Below are 26,342 nucleotides of genomic sequence, written 5' to 3'. Positions count from 1 at the left end.
AATTCTCACTGACGACAAGCAGCAAACATGTACAACAGGCATGTCATTGATTTCACACACTGCCCACTGCTGGCTGCGTACTCGTCAATACACGGTCAATATACCTTTGATTGTGGATGAGAGTTTTGTGCTCCTGAAGAGAAGAAGCAAATCTATAGGGACAATCAGCTCAGAGGGCAAACGGGTTAGACTCCATACCATCCTGTGCTGCTCCATCTATTCAAGTCTTATGCTGATTCTAGCATAAACAGAAAAACCTGCAATCTCTTATTGTGTCCTACGCAAGGCCTTTTCAGGCAATGTCACCAACAGGTCATCTCATTTCAGGGACACAATACCAGTGTCCTCATGTTCTTTCCCAATGTCATATTGAGAGAGGGTCACAAAAAGCACTTCAGTAAAGGCTGGGGCAAACACTGTCAAGTACACATCTCAGCAACCTTACAGCTGCGCTACCAAATATTCTAACATCAACAATGGATCAAATTATCATCTGCTATATAGAAGAAACTCTTTTAAATCTACTTGGATCTTCGTCAGGTCAAAAGGTCCAAGTAGGATCAAAACATCTTCATTAAATTTGTGTGGCATTGTGTGCAGGCATTATTATTTTCTTTCTGATAGTCTTGCACCTATGGGTATAATTATTCTCTCTAAAATCATGTTACAGAAAACCCACAGAGAACATCATCCCCTTACTCTACAGATCTATATGTTTCTACTCACTTTTTAGCACCTTTTAGCTTGTTCTTTTGTTTTGCCAGACTGCAAATTCTATAAAGCCATATATTTGTCTCAGGAGTTGGTGGAGGCCAAAATTACAACAGAGAATTAAGATCCACATTGAGAAAAAAACAACAGAGATTTTAAGAATAAAGTGATAATAATATGGGACCAATGTTACACAATGCGTGAGAAAAAAAGTTGTAAGATAAGAATGAAGATGTTAGATGGGAATAAATTCATAATTTTTTATGAAAAAAGTCAGATTGTTAAACAAATAAAGTTGCGTTGTCTAGCTTTCGGTTGTGTAGTTATCCTTTTCACATGCATTTATGAATTTATTAATGTTATAATATGGCTATTTTTCTTGCAGTAGTATAATTTAGTCTAAAAAAATTAAGACTTGTAATATTAAGATTTTATTCTCAAATTCTTTTTTTTTCTAATTGTGGCCATAATACTTTGTCTGAAAAGAAAGGAGAGCAAACATTGGATGTCGATTCGATAGGTGGCCAAAAATACCACTCTAAAATGAATGCTAATGTTGCTCAGTATCTGCTTGATGAGTAAATAGGTGAACATTTGCTAAAAAGTTAGCCATAAAAACTTAATGAGCTGATAATGCATCAAATGTTGTGGTTTTTTTTAAGATTGTGCTGTGGAAAAACTTTAATTTTTTTTTTTCATCCAGCTTTAACATTCATCCAATCAGCCAGCTGACATTAGGTCTATGGAGTGCATTGTCAGACTCTGACTCGCTCAGGTCACTGACAACAACTCATGCATGCCTGTCTGCTAAGTAAGACTAAACCTTGATTTTTGCCATGAAGTATTTCAAGGTGACAATCACAGTAAAAAAAAAAAAAAGAAAGGAAGAAATTCATTTTCTGGGCTTCTGGCACTGAGATTTAATCATAAAAATTGCATGTTGATGGAAAAGATTAAAAAAAAAAACAAACATTTTCCGCTGAACTGTCATTTTATTTTCAATCTGTAATTTTAAAGTAATAGCACAATCTTCGGTGTGCACTGGTAATGTGACCTTGGTATTAAGGTTTACTAAAATCAACTGATGTAATTTTTGCAAATTGTTCCAAAGCAGCGAGGCAAAAATAATGAGATTTAGAAAAGTTAAAAAAAACAAAGTGCATCTCAATCTCATCAGACTTTGGCGGCAGCACAGTAATTTTGTGTTTGCTTTACATCAGTGTAGCAGTGGGCCACCACCGCCACCTGTCATGTACTCTATAATTTGTGCTGTGATGGGCTTATTCATCGTGTTCCTCCAAGCGCTTCAAACACACCTCCATTTCCTATATGCTATTTCATTTTTTAAATTTTTTTTGGTGACTTCTATTCCTTAGTGTGCTGGATGGCAGAAGTCATTGTTGCGCCCGAGGATCAGCTTAAAACCTTCACCTAAACTGCACCGCTCCAGAATGAGAATGGCCACTGATCCGATTGTAATAACAGACCTGCAGATGGATCACAGGTTTTTTTTTCCTGCACACAGATTAGTCTGGAATTATGATGATGCCCAGGGGGCAGGAATCTTATTTTCTGTCCTCCTGATAAGAAAACAAGAGCAGACGACAACCAAAAGGAGAGAGAGGGAGAGGGAGATGTGTGTGATTTAACATGCTGTGCCGCATGCTGGTGTGTTGGCATTCTAATTTAGGGGACTGGATCAGATAGCGTCTGATGGGTAATGTTTCAGTTTTGACTACAACAAATATGGCTTCATGTCCTGTAGCATAATAGTGTCTGTTGTGTTTGCATCCATTTGGCACTTCATAAAGCTATGTTTGATTCTACGTGCTGTTATCTTAAAACATACATAACACATCTGGATAAGTGTGAGTGTGTAATGCGAGTAACATCTGTCAGTCAAACCACACACATATATCCCTTTCTTGTTCAATACTAAAAAAACCTATCAAGGTCAATGTTTTGCCACAATGTCCCTTTAAAACCTGTCATTAAAAGTTATTTTTGGAGTCCTGGGCCTCACAGCAATTAGGGAAGATGCTTTAGCTTTTGCATATTCAGTTTCCTAATAGAAGACATGTATTATCTTTCTAAGTGTCTTAATCTTCTACTTTCCTCCCTTTCCTCATGGCTCTAAGATCCAATTTTTTTTACTCAAAATTAATTAAATACAGCCAAGACCAAACTAATAGAAAAATGGGAATTGAAGTTTATTTTATGTAAATCCTTTGTCCCATAGACATGATCACTTGAAATTCAACAATAATAAATGCTGTCTTCTCTGTTGTTAAAGACAATTTTTGTTTGTTTTAAAATTATATTTTCGATTTAGTTATGCTTATCTGTTTATTTCATGCTAATTTTTTACTGAAGTTTCATCTAAATGTGAGTTGGAAGGAGGCTGGGAGGGTGGCACTTTTGGTTTGTTGTTATTCTTAAAAAAAAAAAAAAAGGCAAATACTTGGTTGCTCATGTAGCTGTCTGGTGCTGGATAAGTCAGTATTCCAAATAATAAAGTTTTAAAAACTAATGTTCACAACTTGCTCTAAAAATACAACTTTGTGCTAAAACAGCTTGTCGATTGATGGATAAAAATAATAATTGACAACCATTTTTATAATCAAATAATAGTTTCTACTTTATTAAGATGGTCTTTTCATGAAACTAGACTGTCTGTGCAATAGATGCAAATACTTTTGAAATTGGTGCTAAATGACAAAGAAAACAAAGGAAAAGGTCTGTGGCATTCTTTTTGCTCTCTACTTCCAAAAGGCACTATGTCATACTATAGTTTAACAGCAAACAAAAATTTAGTCTGAAAACATTTGAGGCAAGAAATAGGCAACACAGAAACATAATACTGGTTCATATTGATTAGGACTGCTTGGTTTTATGGTTTGACCTGAGTTTGGACTACTTTTTTACAATACAGGAAACAGTATGGCACCCACTTCATGTTCACCAAATTTCACATTACAAACAGTGCACTAAAATTTTTCTGAAGATATTTTAGATATTTAGATATTTGAGAGATGAGCAGGGGATCTGGGTGCTGGTAAGATGGATGGAAGTTTATCACAGTTCATTTGCACATACTACCCACATTGTTTTGATAGAAAGCTGGCTAAAAAAGCCAAGTATCCCTTAAGCAAAAATGCATCCACAGTTTCCATTTTCTCAAGTGTGATGACTTGCTGCATTTTGCAGTTCTACATGATTATATATTGAATATTTTGGACTATATTATATTTTGGAGTTTTGGACTGTTCGGCTGATAAAAGTGGATAAATTCTGTCATTTGAAGATGACACTTTGGCTTCTCGGAGCTTACAATAAGTATTTTTTTGCATAATTTTCAACACACAATGCACTCCATTCTTTGTAGCTTTGAACAAAGTCACTGTGGTTCATTTGTGTTTGAGGAGTGACAATTTGATCAAAAATTAGTCTTTTTAAGAGGGATGTCCACAAAAGAAAAGGGAAAAGAAGCAATTTCACAAACCACTGAAATTTCTGATTGTTTCCCCCTCTGTTATCGCCGACAGAACAAACAGTGCTGTTTGCATATCCAAGTCTATAAGGATTTTTAAAAATCTTGATCAAAGAATACAAAATGAGGAAAATAATCTGCGCCGGTTATAAGATTCACAATCAGAATATCAAATTGAGACCTGACACAGTTACTTCTTGCATTCATTCACCGTGAAAAACACTAAATTAGATTGTGTCAGGTAAAACTTTTGGCAGAGAGTGTCCTCACTTGCACCTGATCATGAATACAATCAAGTAAAATGTCAGTGTCTGTGTGGGTTTGTGGTCTTAGATGCCGAAACAAATGAACAGGGTCGACTTCTCACCGTCACTGTCCGTCTCCCCATGCAGTGCTCTTTATCCCAAAGGAAAACCATTGATTTTCCAGTTATAATCAACACCAAAATTATTGAATGTCAGACGATAAAGTGTCAGGGGTCCGCAGGCACTTCTTCTCAATGGGTTTTCTGAACCTCATCGTGTCACCATGGCAACCCCGGCTGTTTGATAGAGCTGATGACAAAGAACTCTTCTGCACAGATTCATCTTAAAAATTTCTTTTTGCTGGAGGCACAGCCAGGTTATCCCCCCAGCCCACACACAAACACACACACACACTACTGACCCTTTCAGAGAGCCTCACAGTGTTCACTTCTTTGAATGACAAAGCTGGACCTTTACTCACAACTGACTACGAGAAAGTTTCATATCAAAACAAAAATCCTTGAAAAAGATATGCAGTTACACATTTTTGTACAACAGCTAAAGCATCAACACATTTCACACAAAGCATCGATCAGGGCCGACAAACCAGGGTCAACAAGCAATAAAAGTCAGGGCTCTACGTCTACACTGCGGACAAAAACTACTGCATAATCATATGAGGCTGTATTTCTTTGTAGCGGCCATCTAATGAGATTATACATCTTGGACGTGGTGTTTTATTGATTTGTCCGTTGTTATGCTTGATGGACCTCGAATAGCCGCTGGGCATCCTCGCTACTCATGTGGGACAACAAATCTGCTGTGACCCTGAACCAAAGCACCACACGACTTCTCTCAAATATGTCTTTTGTCCGCCGGCACACCCTCGAGAAATCACCTCAGCGTATTGTTGATCAGATATTGCTGTATCGAACCTACAAAAGTGACCCCAAGCAACACTCAAGGGGATAACTGGCTGTGTATCCCTGGATAAATGTCAGCGGGGAAATGTAGGAGGGGGAATCATAAAAAACTCAAACGTGACCTCACATCGCACAGCTCATCGCTTTAAAAAGAGTCCATTTCAAGGTTTTGGGTCAACACGGGTCAACGTTTCCCCCGTTTAGTTTGGTGAGGAGAAGGTCGGGGTGCACTCTCTCCTGCCACAGACACTGTTAATACACAGGAGATAAATTAACAGCCCCCTCCAGCAGCCTTCTGGGAATAGTTTCCACCTCACAGCACACGGCAGATTAAACCAAAGGGGAACAATATTCACAAATCAGCCAATGGTTATGAGGAAAGAGGCAACACTATCTGTCAGAGGCCTCTCCGTCCTCTCTAACCCCTCCTCAATGAGCTCACAGCAAACTCTCATGTCCCCAGAAACCATCTAGATTTCATTGGATATGTTGGAAGGACCCCAATACTTCTTACAGGGGACATTATGCATGTGACAAGGCAGGAGATATCAAACTAATAAACTAAACATCTATCAAACTAATAGATGGAAGTGTTCCTGTGGAAACATATTGTTTCAACGCATGACCATTAAATTATTATAATGCATATATGCAGCATATTGAACATTGTAGCATCATTTGAATTTCAGATGATTTGTTTATTCAGACTGGCTGCAAAGTAAGATATGTTTCATTTCCATTGATTACGTTTGAAGGCAAGTAGGTATTTTTTATGTATACATATCCATATTCCAAAGGGTAGATGTTTTCTGTGAAGGAGTGAGCAGTGAGTCTGTTTCATAAGGATAGTGTTGTATTACAGTATGGGCTTGTAAAGCATCTCTCTCCCCAACTTCTATGTCTCTGCTAAAATTAGTCAGCCCCAAAAATCCTCAGTAAGCCCAGTCTAACCCACATGATTATTTTCTGATGGGTCATATAACGTCATGTTGCTGCCACAGAAGAAACGAGTAATGAGTGTAAAGGTACTATTGACATCTCTTTGCACAGAGAGGCGAGAAGACAACAGGATGGACAGACTGACATTCATCTGCCAAGTGGCCGAGAGATATAGCGTCACTGAATGTCATATTAGAAGGTGATGAGTCCCAAAATGACAGTTTGAGAAGTTGGAGAAAAAATTTCAGAAAACCTCCAAGAGATAACTGCAGAGTGACTATGTGAGTGGTGGAAAAATAAGCCAGAAATACATTTTACGAGTTGCACCAAAAGCTGCACTGGTAAAAAACAATGTGTGATAAAAATCTCAATTTTGTTATGATAAAAAAAGGCTTCATGAAAACTAACCTGTGTTTACAGCAAAGTCACTCACATCAAACAAAAAGCCAACCAAATCAAGCAGTGTGCAGGTCAGGAGATCTTTGAGATGGTGAAATAAAAAAAGTTTACATTGTGTTTAAACGTAGCCCTGACACACCAAGCCAAGCTTTGTGTACTGTGTCCCGCGTCTTTCACCTGTGTCTTCTTGGCCAAGACACAGGCGACATGAGAAGATGCAACAGTCAACCGTAGTCACCAGTAGCATTTTCATGTCGGTTTGGTGTGTCTGGGTCTCAAAGCAGTGGGTCAATTCATGTATGTGTGCAGAGCTGAAAGACTTAGAAGATTGATTCAGTTTCATTTACAGAAAATAAGATCAGCATCTTTTTTTGATAATCAAGTAATTGTCAGAAAGTCTTTTCTCAAGCTAAAATGTCAAAAAAGAACTATCAGGTTCCAGTTTCTTTAATGTGATGATTTGCTGCTTTTTGCATTTTGGATAATAGCAAATTTAATATTTTTGGTGTTTGACTTACAAAGCAAACAATTCAAAGAAATCTCAGAGGGCTCTGGGAAATCATGATGGACATTTCACTATTTGTTTATTTTTATTTTATAGCCTTAAAATCTAATCAATAAATAAGAATATTAATTGCCTAACCGCTTGTCATCTCAAGGGTTGTGGGAGAGCCTATCACAGCTTTCGTTGGGCGAGAGGCGGGGTACACCTTGGACAGGTCACCATACTATCGCAGGGTCAACACATAGAGACAGACATCCATTCACGCTCGCATTTACACCTATGATCACTTTTTAGAGTCATCAATTAACCCGACCTGTATGTCTTTGGACTGTGGGAGGAAGCTAGAAAACCTGGAGAAAACCCACGCTGACACGCAAAGAACATGCAAACTCAACACAGAAGAGCGGGAATGTCATCATCTAAATGAATTATAATCAGTGTATTATTCTGGCATGTTAACAACAACAACACTGTTGAACCACACAGTATTTTCCACATTAAATCGAAATAGTTCATGTTGTGTTCACCTTTGTTTACTTGCCTTGGCTCATAAATCCCATCCGGTCCTGTGCTCAGTCTTTATAATGAACCTCATTATATGGTACATTTCCTGTACATAACACAGACACCCTGATCCTAAAAAAAGCACAACAGCAGCGCACTGTATGCAGCTCCCTCAGTGCTTCAGCAGAGGAGCATCCTTGCCCCTTTCCTCACCCTGCTCTGCTCCTCACATCATAAAACTGCTGTTAGCTAATACTGTGTGTTTAATTCCTCGTTGCGGAGCTCACCTCAGGGTGCTCCTGCCAAACCCTTCCAGCGGGAGATTTACAGTCCGCCATTTTGTGGACTAATTGCCCAGTCCTAGAGCAGGGAGGTCAGCCATAGCCAACACAGGGAGCCGGCTCACACACCTTGATACAAGCCAAACCAGACAGAGGGTGAAACCCCTCAAACAGCAGGACGCACCACGCACCACACCAGGAGTCTCCTTGAGTTGTCTAGAATAAGGTCTGTCAGATGCAATCGCTCGCACCGCGCTGCGTTGTTTGGAGATAAAGAAGTGCCAAATCGTTTTTTTCCCTCCAACTGTACGTTGCTGGAACATAAATCAAAGTCAGATAAGAGGCGGATGTGTGATAGTGGAGATAGATCCGCTGCATGCTCTCCTCGATATGGATCTAATCTCTTCACTTTGGATCATATTCGTGATTCATCTTCTCCTTTACCTCCACCCATATCATCAGCCTCCTGTCTTCCTAAATAACCTCCTGGCAATCTCCAGCTGCTCCGGAAACATGAACAAGTCCTCCTCTCACATTAACATTTCCAGCAGATCACGCAGGTATTATTATATCTCATTGTCCACCTCATTGACTCCTCTTATTGGCGTTGAAGAGTTAACAGATCAGTCCACTCCTCGCCATTTTACTACACGGACTGGAGTGGTTCTGTGGATTAACTGACAGCTAAGCACAGTTTTGCCTTTGTCTGGTCATTTTTAATAGCCCTTAATGACTACCTATTAAAGGCTACTACGGACTCGATGCTATTCTGAGCACTCTCCCTTTATTAGCATCAGCTGACACCCCCATCATTCAGTGATTCCCTTGACTTTATCTCTTCTGGTGACCCTTCCATCTATCTAATTAACCACAATTTACTAATCACATAGGCCACTTTCCCAGAGCCGTGCGCCCTCCATCATTGAGCACGGACAAAGGCTCATTAATGGGGCCTCCCCACCATCACCCCCTGAGAGGTAGAAAACAGGGATTCCTCGGGTCAATTTAGAATCAAGAGCCATAAGATATGCAGAGGTGCTGCCAGCGCGCAAACGAGGCAGGTATGATGGCGCCAAGCCAAAGATACAACAATACAAAACAAGACTGTGCGGTGGAAATAGACCTGCTTTCCCGAGGCTCAAAAGAGAAACATTATATAAATCACAGGCTGCAAAGTTTGTCCACAGCTACAACCTGCAAAGTGAGAGAGGAAGGGGGGGAAACAATTTCAAGTTTCATTTTACAAGAGGAGGTGGAGAAAATCGATAGGCTGAGTGTTGGCTTATTGCCAACTTGCTGAGGGAAAAAATGAGAAGATAACCAACAGCAGCAGGTAGAGGTTTTTTTTTTTCCTCCCTTACACCACAGTCACAGCCTGGGATATTACATCACAACACAACACAATGCACAGCTGAGCCACGCTCACACTCACACACACACACATTTATAGCTGCTGGAGAGGCTCATTTCTGAGAGGCTTGATCAAACAAACAGCACTTTTTTTTCTTGTTTTAGAGAATCCTCTGCCATATCACAGGTGTTTGTTCCAATTATGCTGCAATATCCTCCTTTTCTAAAGCTTTAACAATCCAATTTCCAAAGGCACCTCTGATTTTATTCATACTGCACAATAAAAGTTCAAACAATGATTAAGTAATTGGTGATCAACAGAAACATTTGACTGTCAGACTAAGTTTTTAATCAAGCAATAATGCCAAGCATTCACTGGTTTTAGCTTCTAAATTGATTATTGATTATTTGCTGCTTTTCCATTTTTGTATATCATCATAAATTGAGTACCTTTGGGTTTTTTTCCTGTTGGATGGACAAAACAAACAATCTGTAGATGTCACACCGAAGAGCCCGTGTCCATCAAAACTTTTTCAGACTGAAAACGCCAAGCACTCGTCAGAACATGCACAAATGGGAGCATTTGAGAGCTTTCTGGAGGCACAATGTTTTTTTAACTGAGAAGCTTTGGTGCGTCTAGTTGCTATGATACTGAATATACGCAGAAGTTGTCAGCACAAGGTAGAGTACTTGCTTTGGATGAGAGAAAGACTGAAGCCAGCTAGGAGATAGGATGGGCCCGTTGGTCTTTCTGGGTTCATAAGAGGAAACAATATAAAGTATATGGCCGTTACTCACAGATTTCTCCTCCACTGTTGTTGTTAAACATTTGTACACATCAGATGTGACGGTTTGTCTTTGCAGTAGGCTGTTTGTCTCTCCTCCACTGTGACTGGGCAGCTGAAATGACAGTGACAAATACAGTGCTTTTACTCATAGTTGCACATTTTTCAAATCTTGGCGCTTTGAAAAAAACAAATTAAGAAAAAAAAAAAAACAATGCCCAACCAGCTCCACTTGCAGTGTGTAGTGGCGCAGAATACACACCCAGCATCTTATTGTGCTGCTGCGGTTTGTAGCGCAGCATAAATACATGGCACTTTGGTGGATGCGGCCCGTCAGGCCTTAATGCTGAGTTCCCTTTAACTCAAAAGTCAGAGGTCAGAGTTGGTAATGAAGTACCTAAGATGTTAGCATTACCATTTCAATCCAAGTTAGCCATAGCACCAGTTTATTACAACACATAACTTTGTATATTGCACATGAAACACCTTAACAGACTTCTTAAGTTAGAATTTAAATGGTAATGTGTATACAACTGTTTTAATGAGACATAAATAAGAAATAAGTGCTAGTAAACACTATTTTACTACAGCGTTCTCTTCTTGTAATGCTCGGAGCAGCTGTATTGGATTTTGAGGTTAAGTTTGGCAAAGACTTTCAGAATCGAAAATCTGACTTCAGGGTTAAGGAGTTTTCAGTTGAAATTTCAGACAGGTAAATTTCACCTCCCTAGCGCAGATGGATTACATCAAAAAAATTGTACTGGGTACAGTATCTAATTTTCCTCATCACAACAAATTACCTGAGCCAATATTTTTGGGTGGGTTTAGCTTGTTGAAAATACATCTGTATCAGTGTAAAGTATGTGGGCTGAAACTGCAGTTTGGAAATTCAAGAGATATATATTTTTTGACATAAATAATGGTTGAAAAAAAAACTTGCATTACATAGACAGTAAAAAAAGACTTCTGACTTCTTAAACTGTTAAAAAAAATACACCACAGATTTCTTAATATGTGTCACAGTTCTGTTCTTTATCATTCTTATTAAGTTTTATATAGTGCATTTTTAAAAACAAGAATATTATTTCAGCATCCCCAAATTCAAAAAAAGAACATCCAAAACTTAAAATAATTTTATTGTTCACAGTTCTTACATTGATGCAAATTAAACCTGCAGGGTGACTGCAAGGAGGGTTTGCTGCCAAGTTTGTGACAAGTTTATTTTTCAATAGTCATACTGTCATACAGTGCATATCTTGGTTTTAACTCCTTAATATCCAAATTTAAGGGCTCCATGTCAAAAATGTCACTGTTAAAAAAAAAAATATTGGTTGCTCTGTTGCTATTAGTTTTTTAACCTCTTTGATTGTGCTTCTTAACAACCCTGTAAATGACAGGCTCTACATCTTTAACACTTTATTTTTTTATCCTAATAAGAATGTATAAAGTGTTAATTATAAAATATGTGCTCATTTTCCAAAACCTTTTAGTAGCAGACTCCAAATCAGAGAGTCACACAGGATGTATCCTTTTTTTCTTTTTAATGCGTGTTTCCATAGTTGAGTGAGTCTGACTCACATTAGTGACTGAGACCACAACCCTGTGCAGCTGTTCATGTCAGTGATGGGCATCAATAACCGGCGCCAGGCCTGTGATTCGTAATTGTGTTGGAGGGGTCAGTGTGGGGTCAGCAGGGCATTCCCTCGGCCTGTCTAATGAAGGAAACACAACTCTCCCTCACACCAATACTCTGTACAGCCATCTCCAATCCCAGGCCCCATTGCCTGTGTCAATCACAGCATCAGTAATAGATGTGTGGTACAGCCTAACACTGCCAGGAGGCCTACAAGCCATCAAAACATACAGCACTCTGGCCAGTGAAATCATGCTTCGGCTAATGCACTGTGTCATGTTTGTTTACAAGGCTATCAGACTACAGATATCAGTCTTGATAGGATAAAGTAAGGGAAGACTACAAACCGACTCACATTTCCAACGTTATGAATCTTTAACTTAAATTTACTCCTGTGACATTAAATAAAAATGTGAATCCTGTTTTATTAAAATGTGGAAAGCTACAAGAATCATTAAAACCTAACTGGATGTTAACGATTGAGCTCCAAGTCCATCCACATCCCAAACCTCTCATCCAAATATGGTCACTTCAACTATTAACCAATAGTTGACATCATGGTAGCTACATCCATTATTTTAGATTTTAGTCTATGAGTTAGACCGTTGCTGGTGTACATAGTGAAAACAGCCAGATATTTTTCTCAGGAAATGTGGATGCTAAAACAGAGCTAAATGAAGAGTGAACAGTGGACCAGGACTAACATAACTCAAGTCTATGTTGCTGCATCTACATGATATTGACATAAGCAAACATTTACCAGCATATTTGCCAAATCAACTTTATGAGGTGATAATATGTCAATGATGCATTCATAGTTTGTTCTGTTACCAGTGGCTACCTTATTTTTTCATGTAAAAAAGTAATGTCAACAGGTGATGGTCAGACACGGGCAATGTGAGGGTTAACAGAAATTTTAAAAAAAAACAACACTTATACACATCTAAAAGAAAAAAAACAGAGCTGAGGACAAACTTTTTCTAAACCTTTTCTTATGAGCATAACATATATAAACAAATTTTGTTGCAGCTTTAACAAGCCTGCTTGTCCTGTAGTCTGCTTTGCTTAAATGTCAAAAATTAATGAGCTAATTATTTTTTAGGAATGCACAATATCGGGTTTTTTTTGCTGATATCCGATATGTTGATATGTAACAAGTCATATCAATCAATACTGATAGACATATCCACTTTTTTCCTTTTGCAGTGGAATTAACACATATTATGCATACTCTATATGTGATTGCCCACCAGAAGCTGGAGACATAAAATATATTTCTTTTTAATGTTTGAAATATTCATTCATTGTGCAATATAAGAAAAAGACCTTCAACTTAAATATCAGTTTGTCATATCGGCATAAATCAGCATGTTGGCCCATTCCGAGATTTCGTTTTAAAGACGATTTCTGCCTGTACGATGACATGCCGATAATATCTTGCATAGTTATTTTCTGCACTAACTAGCAAAGTATTTAGGCAGTTTGCCTCTGTCGTCTTGCATTTACAGATTCTTCCCCTGCCCCCACAAGTTAATAGCCTACTGTATCATTAATTATTATTAATCATTTTTTGTGATATAGATTTCAGATCATTTTATTTAGCCCTATCACAGACACTTTTCTTTCTGCTTGTTCTTCTTTATCATGTGCTACATGCATCTTTTTTTTCACCCACACTAGAAAAATTACTTCCTTCATTCTGTGCATCACAATATGCAGTAGCTTCACAGTAGGATTGATGCACTGTGGTGAGCTCATTTCTTTAAGACTTCAATTACTTATGGAGAGACCGATAGTTGAGAAGAGCCCTAACAATGAGCTCCACCACCCACCAAGCGCCAACTCAGTGATGTATTACAGGTCATCCATCACCATTGGCTGGCGTGAGCCAAGGGAGGGCCCGGTACACCCATGTGTCAGACATACGCCAAGGGCAGGCGAGGTTTGTCTTTGAACTCTTAAGTGGAGGTAACAGGGCTCATTTTGGCATGATTGAATTAGACCTGAAATGCCTCCAGGAGTTTGTGCACATGGGAAATGAAGTTAAAAAGCTTATTTTGTTGAAAGCACATCTGAGTCTACCTTATAAAGACCTGAGAGATAATGAGACAAAGAAGAAAACACAGATATTCACAGTAATGAGTCGGTTTCATGATGAATTAATTGCAAGACAAGTAAACAAGAACCATTAAAAAAAAAAAAAAAAGTTACATTATATGCACGTCCAGATTCAATTTTCTTCTGCCTCCAACTGAAGCACCAATAGATTAGGGTGGGATTCTAGCTGGAATTGAATTAGTACACAGTGAATGGCTTTGGTTACATGAAGAACAAGCCCTGTCCAATCAGTGTCTCTCGTCCAAGTCAGACGCTCCGAAACATCAGTCAATTACGCTTTGCTTGAATAGCAGGACACTGGAAAATGCGGCAGAGGAAAAACAAACAGATGAGGGTGAACTGGAGGGAAGACAGAGAGAGTGAGGATGAATGAGATGGAGGGAGGGCAGCGCGTACAGAGCACGGGGAGATGGAGGTGGCGTGGTGAGACAGTGAAAAAGAACTAGAGAGAGTATTTGAGAGAAATATGGCTACACATGTCAGCAAGCAGCCCGAGACGTCAGCATTGTGTAAAAATAACCTGTCCAATTATGAAGAGAGACTGCTGGCCCTTCTATGTGGGATGCTTTACTGTAGACGAACACCCCGTCTCATTCCCCCACTCTCTCCCCTCATATGTACATCTGCTGTATATATTTAGATGCCGTCATATATTGCCTCTGATAATGTGATTCCAGAAAATAGATTGGAATTGTTCACTGTCTTTTATAAAGATGGATTGTTCTGTCAATATCCCATGGCTGTCTAGCGTTAGCTCGCCATGCGGCATATGACTTTCCATTCCCCAGCAAAAATGGTGTTTAATGCTTCCCTGAGAATGTATGGCTGCTGCTGTTTCCATTATCCATTTAACAGCCTCTAAAAGGAGGATTTATTCCCGTAAATTAGCTCCTGTATAACATGACTGTATCATGGATCATAAACTTTAAGTCAATACAGCATGGGGATACCGTGGTTAGAGGGAGAAAATACCTAACTGACCCTTTCGTCTCCTGACTGCTCGGTATCCAGCAGGCCCGGCAGCGGTGGCGGCAGCTGTTCCTGGTAGAACTTTATCTCCTTCTTCCTCCCTCTACAACGCTCCCCAATGTCCCACAGTAGCCATTTGCTCATCAGCCTATTACTTTCAATAGGCGTTGGAGTAATTGGCTATTTCACACATGTAAGGGTTGAGCTGGCAGAGGGTAAAGGCCAGGCAACCAGGCTGTCAGTGTCCTGCACCACAGTCATCCATCAATTATTATCAGGCACAAGGAAAGCCACTGCGGCCCTGAGCCGGCACTTTGTCAAAGCTCGTCCAGGGCTCCCTGGTTAATCCATTAACATGTGTGAGCTTTAGCAGTGTGTGTGTGTGTGTGTGTGTGTGTGAACTTTACCGCGTATGTGCTCGAGTGTATGTGAGGTTGGTGCTTTAATAAGATATAACATTAAAATATATCCACTGAGCTTTGGCATATTCAGTTTAAAGGGTTGTTTACAAGTGTCCTGTCAATCACTAGTCAAAGTCTGGCTGTCATTTTGACTCCCTCAGAAATCCTCTCATTTACAATGTTAATAAAGTTGTGTCATTTTTCCAATTTTTCTTGGCCTAATCATTAAATAGTTGGGATGGATCCAAATATTTGCTATTTGAATATTCTTTAACCCGGTAGGTATTCGGTTTTCAGTTTAAGGATTCAGATATTTATTTATTATACATTTATTTACTTATTTATTTTATTTTATTTTTTAATAATATCTTTATTGGGGTTTTCAATTATAACAAGATATTGCATATAAATAAAACAATCTTGGCAGCAAATATGGTTTGCCTTAAAATGAAAAGGCAAAACAACAAAAAAAACGATAACAAAAACAGCAATGAAAAAAATTAAGGCATAGGTAAAACACTAATGTTGTTACAGAAGTTTTATTTTTTATTTTTTATTTCATTTTTTGTTTGTTTGCTTGTTCTGCAGAGGACAGACATATATAATTCTAATAATTATTTCATTGTTGGTGGGAATAAAATAAATAAATACATCTTAAATGTTAGGTGTTAATATGCTCTGCTTCTGTTTTACAGGGCTTTGTCAGCTAATTATGAGTAATTTGTAGGTCTATAGTAATTTTTCCATGATAATAAAATGCTTGAGCCCCTGCCGCAGTTCACCCCAAGTGGAGGACTTTCCTGCAGCTCATAGAGCATGCAAATTTTAAAACTTTTCACAGTGAACACACATTTCAGACACACAAAAATGTAACAGACTAATTTAGAACATTGGACAAAGATTATTGTATTCCATAACTGTCAGAGTTTTTTTTAACTTTACAAGCTAGGCCTGTAAAACAGTCGTCTGCCGCCGAGCAGAGGGAGGCACACTGGGTCTCTCACCTTGCTTGTCTTTATTTTTAACAATCTTCACCAGCACTGGAAACATGCACAAGACAAAAACCCAAAACAAGCATCTACAGTTGACTAGTAACACTTCGTTTTGGCTCCACGGAGTATATCTGTAGCCAGCTGGGAACAAACATGTTAAAGTTTTTAAAAGCTTCACATCAACTATGGCAGCCAAACATTACTTCAAATCAAGCTAGTCCCAACGAAACACTCCAAATAAGAACATTGAGCAACAAATAATATCACCAGAAGGCCGATGATGACATAATGTGGTCATATTTCTGCCCTGCCCTACCAGCGCCTCTGATCATTTTACTGTTTAGAAATAACAGAGGAAATAAAAGGAGATAAAAAAGGAAAATAGAACAACAGATGGATTCTAATTGTTGTCTCAGCCTACAGAAGCAGAGACGAAGCTGCTTGGCAGCTTTTCTGACTGTGCTAAAACACAACCTGTTCCTGGACACCAGTGAAACGGCTCATCTGGAGAACGAAGAATGTTCTTTGTACGGGTTCCTCGTTCACATTCACTGTGATATGGATTTACATACAACAGCTCCAGGAAGCTTACAAACTGGTGGGTCCACCACTAAACTAAGCACCATCTAAACCCCTCAACCACAGTTGCACTTCCTGATCTAATTAATGCAACTTTTATCCATCACTTTAACGATACAACCTGCTGACAACCTGCTCGGGGAACAAGGCACATACAGTATATTTTGTATCATATTTGGGTCTTAATGCTACAGAGTTGCACAATGTTGCATGCATCTTTATATTAATAAAAGGCAATGAGTCACTCTCTTTGCTCCCGCCATCTCTCCATCTCTCTCAGCAGTAAAAACTGGGGGTGAAGATAAAGGAGGCCAGGCTGCTGGTTGGTTGGCTATTGGCAGGCTGGCTCCCTGCTGACAGGTTGTGATAGGTGTCATCTATCACCTATGAAAAGGCCTGAGGGCTCACCACACCAATCACACAAGTGCCAGATGTTACAGCCGAAGCACTGCCTGCACCCCCCCCAACACACACACACACACACACACACACACACACAGGTGCGCACACAAACATAAATCACACACAAACAAACAACCTGACACTCAAACATATGCAGAAAGACACTATTGTTATTCAAAATGTACACACTGATTCATGAGCAAAATCATATATACTGTGTTTTTCCTCTCACAAAGACAGAGGACACAGCATTTTAAGATAAAATTGATCAAGTCTAAATTCAAGGATTTATTCTCAAGATTCATGATAGTACAACAAGTCTGGTGGAAACACAAGGGGCCACTTTTGAATGCTCCAAACCCCACATGCAGAATAAGGCCGTGGAAAATAAAGCACAGCGATTTAACCATGAAGTTATCAGCACAGACAAAGAACCGAAGCCCCCCCACTGTCTCTGGCGGACCCATGAAGAAAGAAAGAAAAGAGAAGGCCACCTCACAGCATGAGCAATTACAGCAACAACTTCACATGTCTCTCTATCCCCCAAGGGGCCAGACATTATGAGCCCACCTGTCAAGTACCCACAAGCCTTTCCACGGTTTCACCGGATGCACACCGAAGCAGCAACTCTCAATTAGTCTGAGAAAAAGAAGAGCATTCGGAGCCGGTGCTGTCGTAGTACCCGAAAAAACAACTCTAATTAAAAGGGTGGGGGGTGGAGGGTGTGCAAACGAAATCAGAAATTTAAATTGTACTGTGCAAAAGTTGTCATAAGGTTAACATGGTCTAAACAATTTTAATAAGCTGGATGACACACACACACACATTCAAACATACAAATTGCTTTCATAAGTTCTTTCCCTCATGCTTTGCTTGCTAACCAAGTCATCCAATTACTGATTGGAAATAGCCATATTAGAATATGTAATAACCCCTCTGAAAAGCATCTCAACCCTAATTTGATTGATCGTTTTTGCTTCACCACCATACGCTCTGAATATGATTCATTCGCTTTTTAATCTGCAGCATTATTCAAACGCAACCCTGTGAGTCTGGGCTTGTTTTCAGGGAGGCTGAACACTCGCCGGGTTCTCCACGTTATTTCTGCTGGCGTGTTTCTGAGCTGCGTGGAAGGGGAGGTGGAGGAGGGGAAGGGGCGGTGTAGAGGTAATGGACCTCTTCATGCTGTGCGTTCCTACCATGGCTGAGAGGTATGAAGGGCGATCCTATGGCTGCCTCTACATCACACACCAGGAGCCGGAGAGAGTAAGGCAGCAGTAGAAATGTTAATGTTGATTTATCATGAAAGACTGTGATGGTTGTATTAGACTTTGTATGCCGATGCTTTACATAGATAAAGATTATCTGTCATGCATGTTACAACATTTTACAACACAGTAAACCTCAATGAATCTATCATGGCTGTGGATATCTTATAGTCCTTAAAAATTGACTTTTATCTGAACAATTCATCCACAACTTCATAAAAAGATGTTAAAATGCCTCTTTTTTCAATTATGCGTGTATTAACACAAGTAACAGCTTCAGCACCGTAGAAGAGCGAGACATGTCCCCCGGCACGGGAAAGACAGAGCTCAATAAATGATGTCGACTCGCCATTGTGGTGACAAAATAAATTTCAATTACGGCCATGTGAAATTGGATTTCCTTGGAGCATTAGGGGATTGAGAATCGTTGAAAGGTTTCACGCTTCTGCTTAGGTCCTTTTCTTCTAGACGACTGCTCGTCTCGGTCACGGGACCTGCAGCTTGTTGCTGCTGAGCTTCAACGCTGGCTTTACTGGCAGTCTTATGAAATCAATAAGTCACTTTGGACAGATGTGTTTTCTCTGGTAACAGCACACACAGAATTAATACAGATGATTACAGGCTGCAGCCGTTCTGGGTCTTTTTCCTCCACCTGGTGACCTTCCATGGTGAATGGGCCCTCTTAACGGCCATTTTGTGTCCGTTCTGTCACAGTCCCTGATCAATAACATGCGGAGCTATATATTATCACTGTAAATAGAATTTGTGAGGTCAATAAAGATGCTGTAGATCTGTTAAAAATCTGGGATGATGGTATGATGCTCAACAATTCATCAACTGATAAAAAACAGATGCTTGCATTTTTAATTCTCAAATGACTTGGCACCAAGGTTTGCAGTGTGTCCAAACCTGAACCCAACATCTACGATGATTTCCAAAGCTGCAGAGTGTTAGTGCTATAATTATATAAAGATGTGCTGAAAAGATTATATGATGACTCAATAACTCGATCAACAGAAAATTGACAATGATCGTGATAATCAAGTAGTCCTTTTAGTATTATCAACAACCAGATATACCACCGCGCAGTTGTATGCCTTCACACACCAGTCACGTTAACGGTTTACATCTATGACTGTGAAAACATGGATGCTTCACACTCAGAAGATCTACACAATAAGCACAGTTTCAGGATGGACATCCGAGATTCTTGAGTTATGGCCAAAAGCATGTTGTATGACTATGAGGTCACTGTGAACCTGACCTTTGACCTTTGACCTCCAGATTCTAATCAATTCATTCTTGAGTCCAAGTGGGCATTTGCGCCAAATTTGAGGAAACTCCCTCAAGGCCATATTCAGATAATGCTTTCACAAAAATGAGATGGATGTAAGGTCACAGTGATCTTGACCTTTGAACACCAAGATCTTATCCGTTTATCCTTGAGTCAACTTGATTTGACTTTGACTTGACGTTTGTGCCAAACTTGAAATAATTCCCTCAAGGTGTTCTAGAGACATTGCGTTCACAACAATGGGACGGATGCAGGGTCACTGTGACCTTTGCCCACAAAAATCTAATCAGCTCGTTGTTGAGTCAAAGTGAATGATTTTTAAAAATTTAAGAAATTACTCACATATCTCCTTTACAAGAATGCGAGGGATACACAATCTGAAAACATAATGCCTCTGGCCACAGTGCCGAGGCATAAAAATGCTAAACATTTGCAGGTTCAAGCTTCTCAGATGTGAAGACTTGCTATTTTTCCTGATTCCTATCATTGTAAATTGTAGGGTTGAGATCTAGTGATGGGTTGAGCAATTGTTTGGTTGATATGCTCTTGTGTGACCAAATTCTCGTTGGTTGGACAATCACTGGTGTTAATAAGGCTATGTCTCCACCAAATTGTATTTCCTGGCTGAAAACTTCAGTCTCTCGTCAGAAAACAGCTAGCTGGGATTGCAAGAGCACTTCCAAGAAAAAGTTTTTTTTTTTTTTAGCTAAGACAATTTGGGTGCATTTGGTCCAGAGATCAATTGATTCATCAGTTTAAATGATTAATCAGCTCCGACAGGATGCTTTATAAACTATCATTATAGTGGCCGATGGCTCAGCATCCACCAGTCACACAAAGACTAATATTGGGGGGAATAATATTGGCCATTTCATCGGCAATTGGGTTTTTCTGTTCAAAACTACCATTACTATATCAGCCGGTCAACTGCTAGTCTGGCTGCTGTGATTTGAGTATACCCAAAATAAAAATGTTGGCACAAATTTGGGTTCTTGCTCTGGAAACAGGCAAAGGCTGAAGCATGTAGGGAGAGAGGACCTGTGGCCAGCAGTTTTAATTTCTCCTCCACTGTGGTCTATTTTTATTAATCTAGAGATAACGTGCAATTTTTTTTCCCCTCATCAACCAATAGTTTGGTTTAATAGTTGGTAGAATTTCCAAGAACTTTGGTTGACTACAGTCCTGGTGAATTAAAAACATTTGGTTGTTGGACTTTTTGTCAGACAAAACAAGCATTTTAAATCTTAAATATATCACACAAGGGAAACACATCAACTTTGGTCAGTAGAAGTCTGGATTCAATGGGTTGAACTGAAGCTGTGTACACCTCCACCAGACATGTCTTGAAGTTGGTCACTGAAGTGTTAATGCCAGCTAACTGAAACAAAAAGGAATAGGGGATTTTGGGGCCCTCCATCTGGACCATTTCACCCCAGGGTTAACTTCAACTACACATGACCCTCTTATCTAGCGACGCATGACCCTGGCCTCTGGGTCCTTGGAGCACTGAACGATGCAGGCATCTCACACACATTCATTGTTCAAACAAATCTTTGTAAACCTTTCTCTTTCTCTGTAAATCTTTCTCTCTTTCTTGCACATTTCAGGTGACATTTCTAAAGAGTCATATTCCTCAGTCTGCTGCACAGTTTCACTGTTGAATGGTTTCCCTGAATGAACCTAAATGTGCCGGGCTTCACTGAGAGACTCATTTTCACAATGGGCAATAACGATAAGAAATTCACCCTGCTGAAGTCCTGCTAAAACCTGATGTTATGTACCATCCTGCTCGAGGAAAACCTTTTATGAAGCTGGGCATTACTGTCAGTGAGGACACTCTCAGGCGCTGTTGAAACATTCATCTACGTTGCCGGTACGCTTTCCAGACAAGTGAACACTGACGAGGAAGTGAATCACAGTATAGCCGGGGCTTGTAGAGCTTTTGGAACATCGAGTACAAAGCTAGACATGTCTCTGCAAGCACAATAGGACGTCAAGATAAGGTTCCTGATGACCTGCTGGCAAGCCAAGTATCACAGCCCGGTTGTGGTGAAACTAGATCACAGCTCAATTGTAACTTTTTTTTGGTTAACAACTAAATTCACTGGAAAAAGTCGAACAATGTACAAGTCTCATAAAGCTATTTACTTCGAGTGAAATTTTTGAATTTTTGGGGGCAACGTATTGTATAAGTGAATGAGTTTTTTAATATATTTTCAAATAAAAATTCCCGAATATATGCAAAAGCATATTTTCCAACTAAATATTGTAGTATAATCAGCAGGAGACCATTGATATGTGGAGTGACTTGGGGGACACTACATTGAAGTGTGAAGCTATGAAGAAATGAGGTTGTAGGTCATTGTCTGCCTTACTACAGTTAAACAGAGCCGCAGTTTGTGTTTTGACAACAATAACAAATGAGTTATTAATACAGGAATTTTGAATCTGTAAATATCTCTCCAACTTGGTTGGTTGAGGCAGGCAGCTGCTGTCCTTTTTTCTTGATACTGCGTACCAGCACTGAACCTTTCAGTGGAACGGAGCACCTGACCGTATTTTTGTTCAGGTACTGTGACCCACTAAGAGACTCCCTTGAAAAATTGTCGAGGTTTGTGAGTTTAATGGTTAAGTTTTGGCAGCTGGGTCATGGATTGTGACAGCTTACAGACTTCTGTGTAACATTGTCCTTCACCCATGACCACACTCAAAAATTAACAGGTCAGATGGGCTGATGCCAGGGGGGCACATAGGTGGAACAGAAGAACCACTGCAAAAAAAGAGGATAAAAATGAAAGACAGGCTGAACATGTCTTCTGTAACAACATAGATCAACTCAAAATGCTTTTGAACTCGCGAGTTAGCTGTATAAAAAGCTTCCAAACAGACATCCAAGGACTGGAGTCAAGAGACAATTATTAAAGCTCTGTAAAAAAAGTGTGGTAATTGCTGTTGACACTGGCAGAGACGACTTGACAATAGATGAATAAACGTAGTTACTGTGTATACTATACTGTATTTCATGCTGTCCAGTCTGTGCCTACTGTCCTTTGTTGTGTGAGGCATCTGCTTTTCTTGTGCTTTGTATTGTTACTGTATGTAGGGCGTCAGCCTTTTAAGTGTAGACGACAGATGGAAATGTGCGTCTTGCTAAATCTTATGCAACCATGTTTTCATTTCTTGTAAATGATCAATGTCATTGCACGCTGTCCTTTTGATAAATTACATAAACTAATGCAGATTAAATAATCGCAAAATGTTCAACAACTAATGTTCTAAAACAATTTATGTGTATAAAAAAAAAACAAGAAAACATCCAGGAAGAGCTAGTAGCACATTCTCATAACCCGAGTTATGAGTTCAGATCTCACTGCAAGAAAGCTCAAGGCACCAATTTACTACAAAGTGTCAGATGGTCAGACAGCTACTGAAACCCCCTTCACCTACAGCTTTCTATATGCTGACTACAGTGGGCTGCGCTCAACAATTTCTGCAACTTTCCGACACAGTCAACCCAAAAACCTCGCCTTCTTGAAGGCCGTGACACACCAAGCTGATGGTCGGCCATCAGCTCACGTTGGGCCGATGGCACACGCCGGCAGCCCTTGTCATCGGGGTGTGTCCCGCACCATTCGCTCTCGTCGACCATCGCTGGGTCTTATTTGGCTGATTCAGCATGTTCAATGGGCGGTGGAGGCCCCATGAAGAATGTAAACAAGTGGCTAAAGTTAAGAGGGGGTGAAGTAAACAAACTTGGTATATGAAGTAAGATTGTCTTTCTTCTGCCACTGATTTCTTAACAGAAATGATTCCTGATGGGCTGTGTTGTTGATCACTCGTGCACAGGAAATATTTCAACACTGGGTTGTGTTGTTAATATGCCAACTGGTTAATTATAATTAGAAGGCTAAATGGCATTTTTCAGGTTTTTCCATTTTGAGTGACTATTACAGACGACTGTCGTCTGCTGACATGGAGGGATATGTCCTCTCATGCGCGCGCAGAATGTACATGCTGGTTTGCTGTCGGTTTGGTGTGTTTCTGCGAATTTTTTTGGGCCGAGACATGGTAAAGTGAGGCAATGTGGCAGGGGGCTTTCATCGTTGCTAGTTCTCAGATGTCAGCTTGGTGTGTCACGGCCTTTATAAACTGAGTGGCAGAGGTGTGTGGAGATGAGACAGTAAGGTTAAAGTTCTCTCTTAAGCTCTATTTAAATTCTTCACACAACAACTAGCCATGTTTTGAGTGAACAACAATAACCCCATATGTTCACGATCATTAGACTTATTTTACATCATTATAGTCACAGTCCCCTATGCCTTAATGCTTAAATCAATCATGCTTTATCAGTTACACTGACCCTCAAAGAAATGAAAACAGAAGGGTTTTTTATTTTAAATCATAAATGAAATTAGAAATCCTGTTATTATGAAGTAAAAGGTCTGCCATGCAGTCGCAGAAGAAAGCAGACGAGGTTCTCCGTCCAGTTGCATTATGTTTTTTAAAGTGCCACGGATAGGTAAATATACACAATATGATAACAGTCAATGTTCATACTACAGCACACGGTTTCACAGTATACTGCTTAAACCCTATTTCCCATGCATCCATTTGTAGCTTTGTTGTCATATTTGATTACATTTTCCTAATCATCCTCTGCCCATGTGTTCCCATGCTGTGAGATGTGCTGGATACCACTGAGTGTTTGATACGTCAGCCTGGTTATGAATTCCTGTCAATGACTGGACCTCATTTCCATATTACGCTCAGGCAGCTTTGATTTGAATATCACTCTTCCCAGTTCACCACTCCAGCCTTTAGAAGCAGGATTGGAGGTTGAGAGCTCTCAGCAGGGGGTACTCAAAACGTGGAGATGAAAAACTGTGTGTGTGAATTTTTTTACACTCAGGAAATTCTGACATTTCAACTCTTAATTTGAGTGCTTTATAAAAAGGACATATTCATGAAACCTGGTTTTCTAATAGGTCTTATTTCTGAAAAAAAATTAACTATGAGACTTTATCAAACACAAAATATTAGTCAGAAAATTAAATTCCTTCAGTCTGTGCATATGTGCATTTCTATGCATTTGCTTTCACTGAATAACAAAGAGCAGCCCCAACCTCTTTACTTGTAATTCAAGTCACTTCATCAGGTACAACCAGATAATATCAGGTAGGGCCACTTTATTACCTTCCTGCTTGAATACGTAAAGGTATAAAGTATATTCAACATGGTACATTTAAATCCTTGACCAGAGGGGGACAGTAACGAAGTACATTTCCTTAAGTACAGTTTTTAAGTATCTGTACTTAAGTTGAGTATAATTATCACTTCATATAATTATCATAATAATTATCACTTTGACTCCACAATATTTGAAAGACAGATTTTGTACTTTTGACTCCACAACATTTCTATAAAGCTTCTCGTTATGTTGTCTACATTTAATTTGAAGTCAGAAGATGATTTCTTTTTCTTTTCTAAAATGCAAAAGTTCACCTATGGCCATACCCCAAGTCCATGTTTGAAGTTTTTTAGATGAAAAATGATTTGTACTGTTTTAAATGTTTGCTCTATTGAGCGTGCACAAACGTCATCACAGCCTACAATAATTTTCCATCCAACCTGAGAAAGCATGTCAACTTGTGTTTCTATGGACACTTCTATAGGCATTGCAGAATATTCAAAAAGCTTTTCATTCTACAGATTACACAAGAAAGTCAGTCTATTCAGTGGGTTGTTTTAGTCATTAGGTTCTGTAAATATTCAGTGATAATAAACAACGTGTTGAGTCAAGTAATTAGAAGACTTAAGTTTTTTTTTTAAACCAAGTACTCCCATACTTTAACTCGTAATAATCTGACTCAGCAACTCTCACTTGTGTTGGGAGTAATATTTGACTAGATTACTTTGACTCAGGTTATAAAGTACCTCATCCCAAAAGAACTTTTTTTTTTACTACGTAAAGCTTCATATTTATCTCGCACCATTTTATTTATGTGTCTGAATTCTGAGTGTAAAATGTATGTTCTATGTAATGTCCTGTGGAGATCCTTCTATGGAAGAAAGAAATATAGTGCCCGAGGCATGAATAGTGTTTTGCATTTGACTAATATGCAAAAATCACCATTGTGACACCAACACAGGTGTTTTCAGTTATTATCCTTTGTATGAGGACAGTAAACTCCATGAAGCAATGAGAATAACAAAGGTTGAACTTCAGGTGCAACTGGAAGTGCATGTCAAGTATAGTCAATGAGATGTCAATCAAGCACAGTCTGTACCCCCCTCACCATCCACAGAAGAGGCTCAATCAGGCACAATAAGTGAAAACACCTGTGCGGGGCCCCAAGGGGTGTAGGGCCTTTATTAACCAAATGTACATGTTCTTATCAAAGATTCTCATCAGAAATGATAATGTTATGTCTTTATGTCACAAAACAACTTCCCTGCAACAACTGACTGCTGGCAGCAGTGTAGCAAGATCAGTCAACAGATTGCTTTCATTCTAAATGTTCACCTTAAACTGCCATTGCTATTTGACTATTTGC

General features: G+C 39.4%; 1 protein-coding gene across 1 annotated transcript in view; it reads right to left on the bottom strand.

The window, feature by feature from the left end:
* LOC121950257 (PDZ domain-containing RING finger protein 4-like) overlaps positions 1 to 26,342 on the bottom strand; it is a 200,498-nt gene that overhangs the window by 119,843 nt on the left and 54,313 nt on the right. The window contains exon 3 of the mRNA XM_042496201.1: positions 10,146 to 10,247. Coding sequence (XP_042352135.1) covers positions 10,146 to 10,247 — 102 coding nt within the window. The remainder of the gene's footprint in view (positions 1 to 10,145; positions 10,248 to 26,342) is intronic.

This window comes from Plectropomus leopardus, chromosome 11 (genome assembly GCF_008729295.1).
Source record: "Plectropomus leopardus isolate mb chromosome 11, YSFRI_Pleo_2.0, whole genome shotgun sequence".
Lineage (NCBI taxonomy): Eukaryota > Metazoa > Chordata > Actinopteri > Perciformes > Serranidae > Plectropomus > Plectropomus leopardus.
This window is presented reverse-complemented; position numbering and strand designations above follow the sequence as displayed.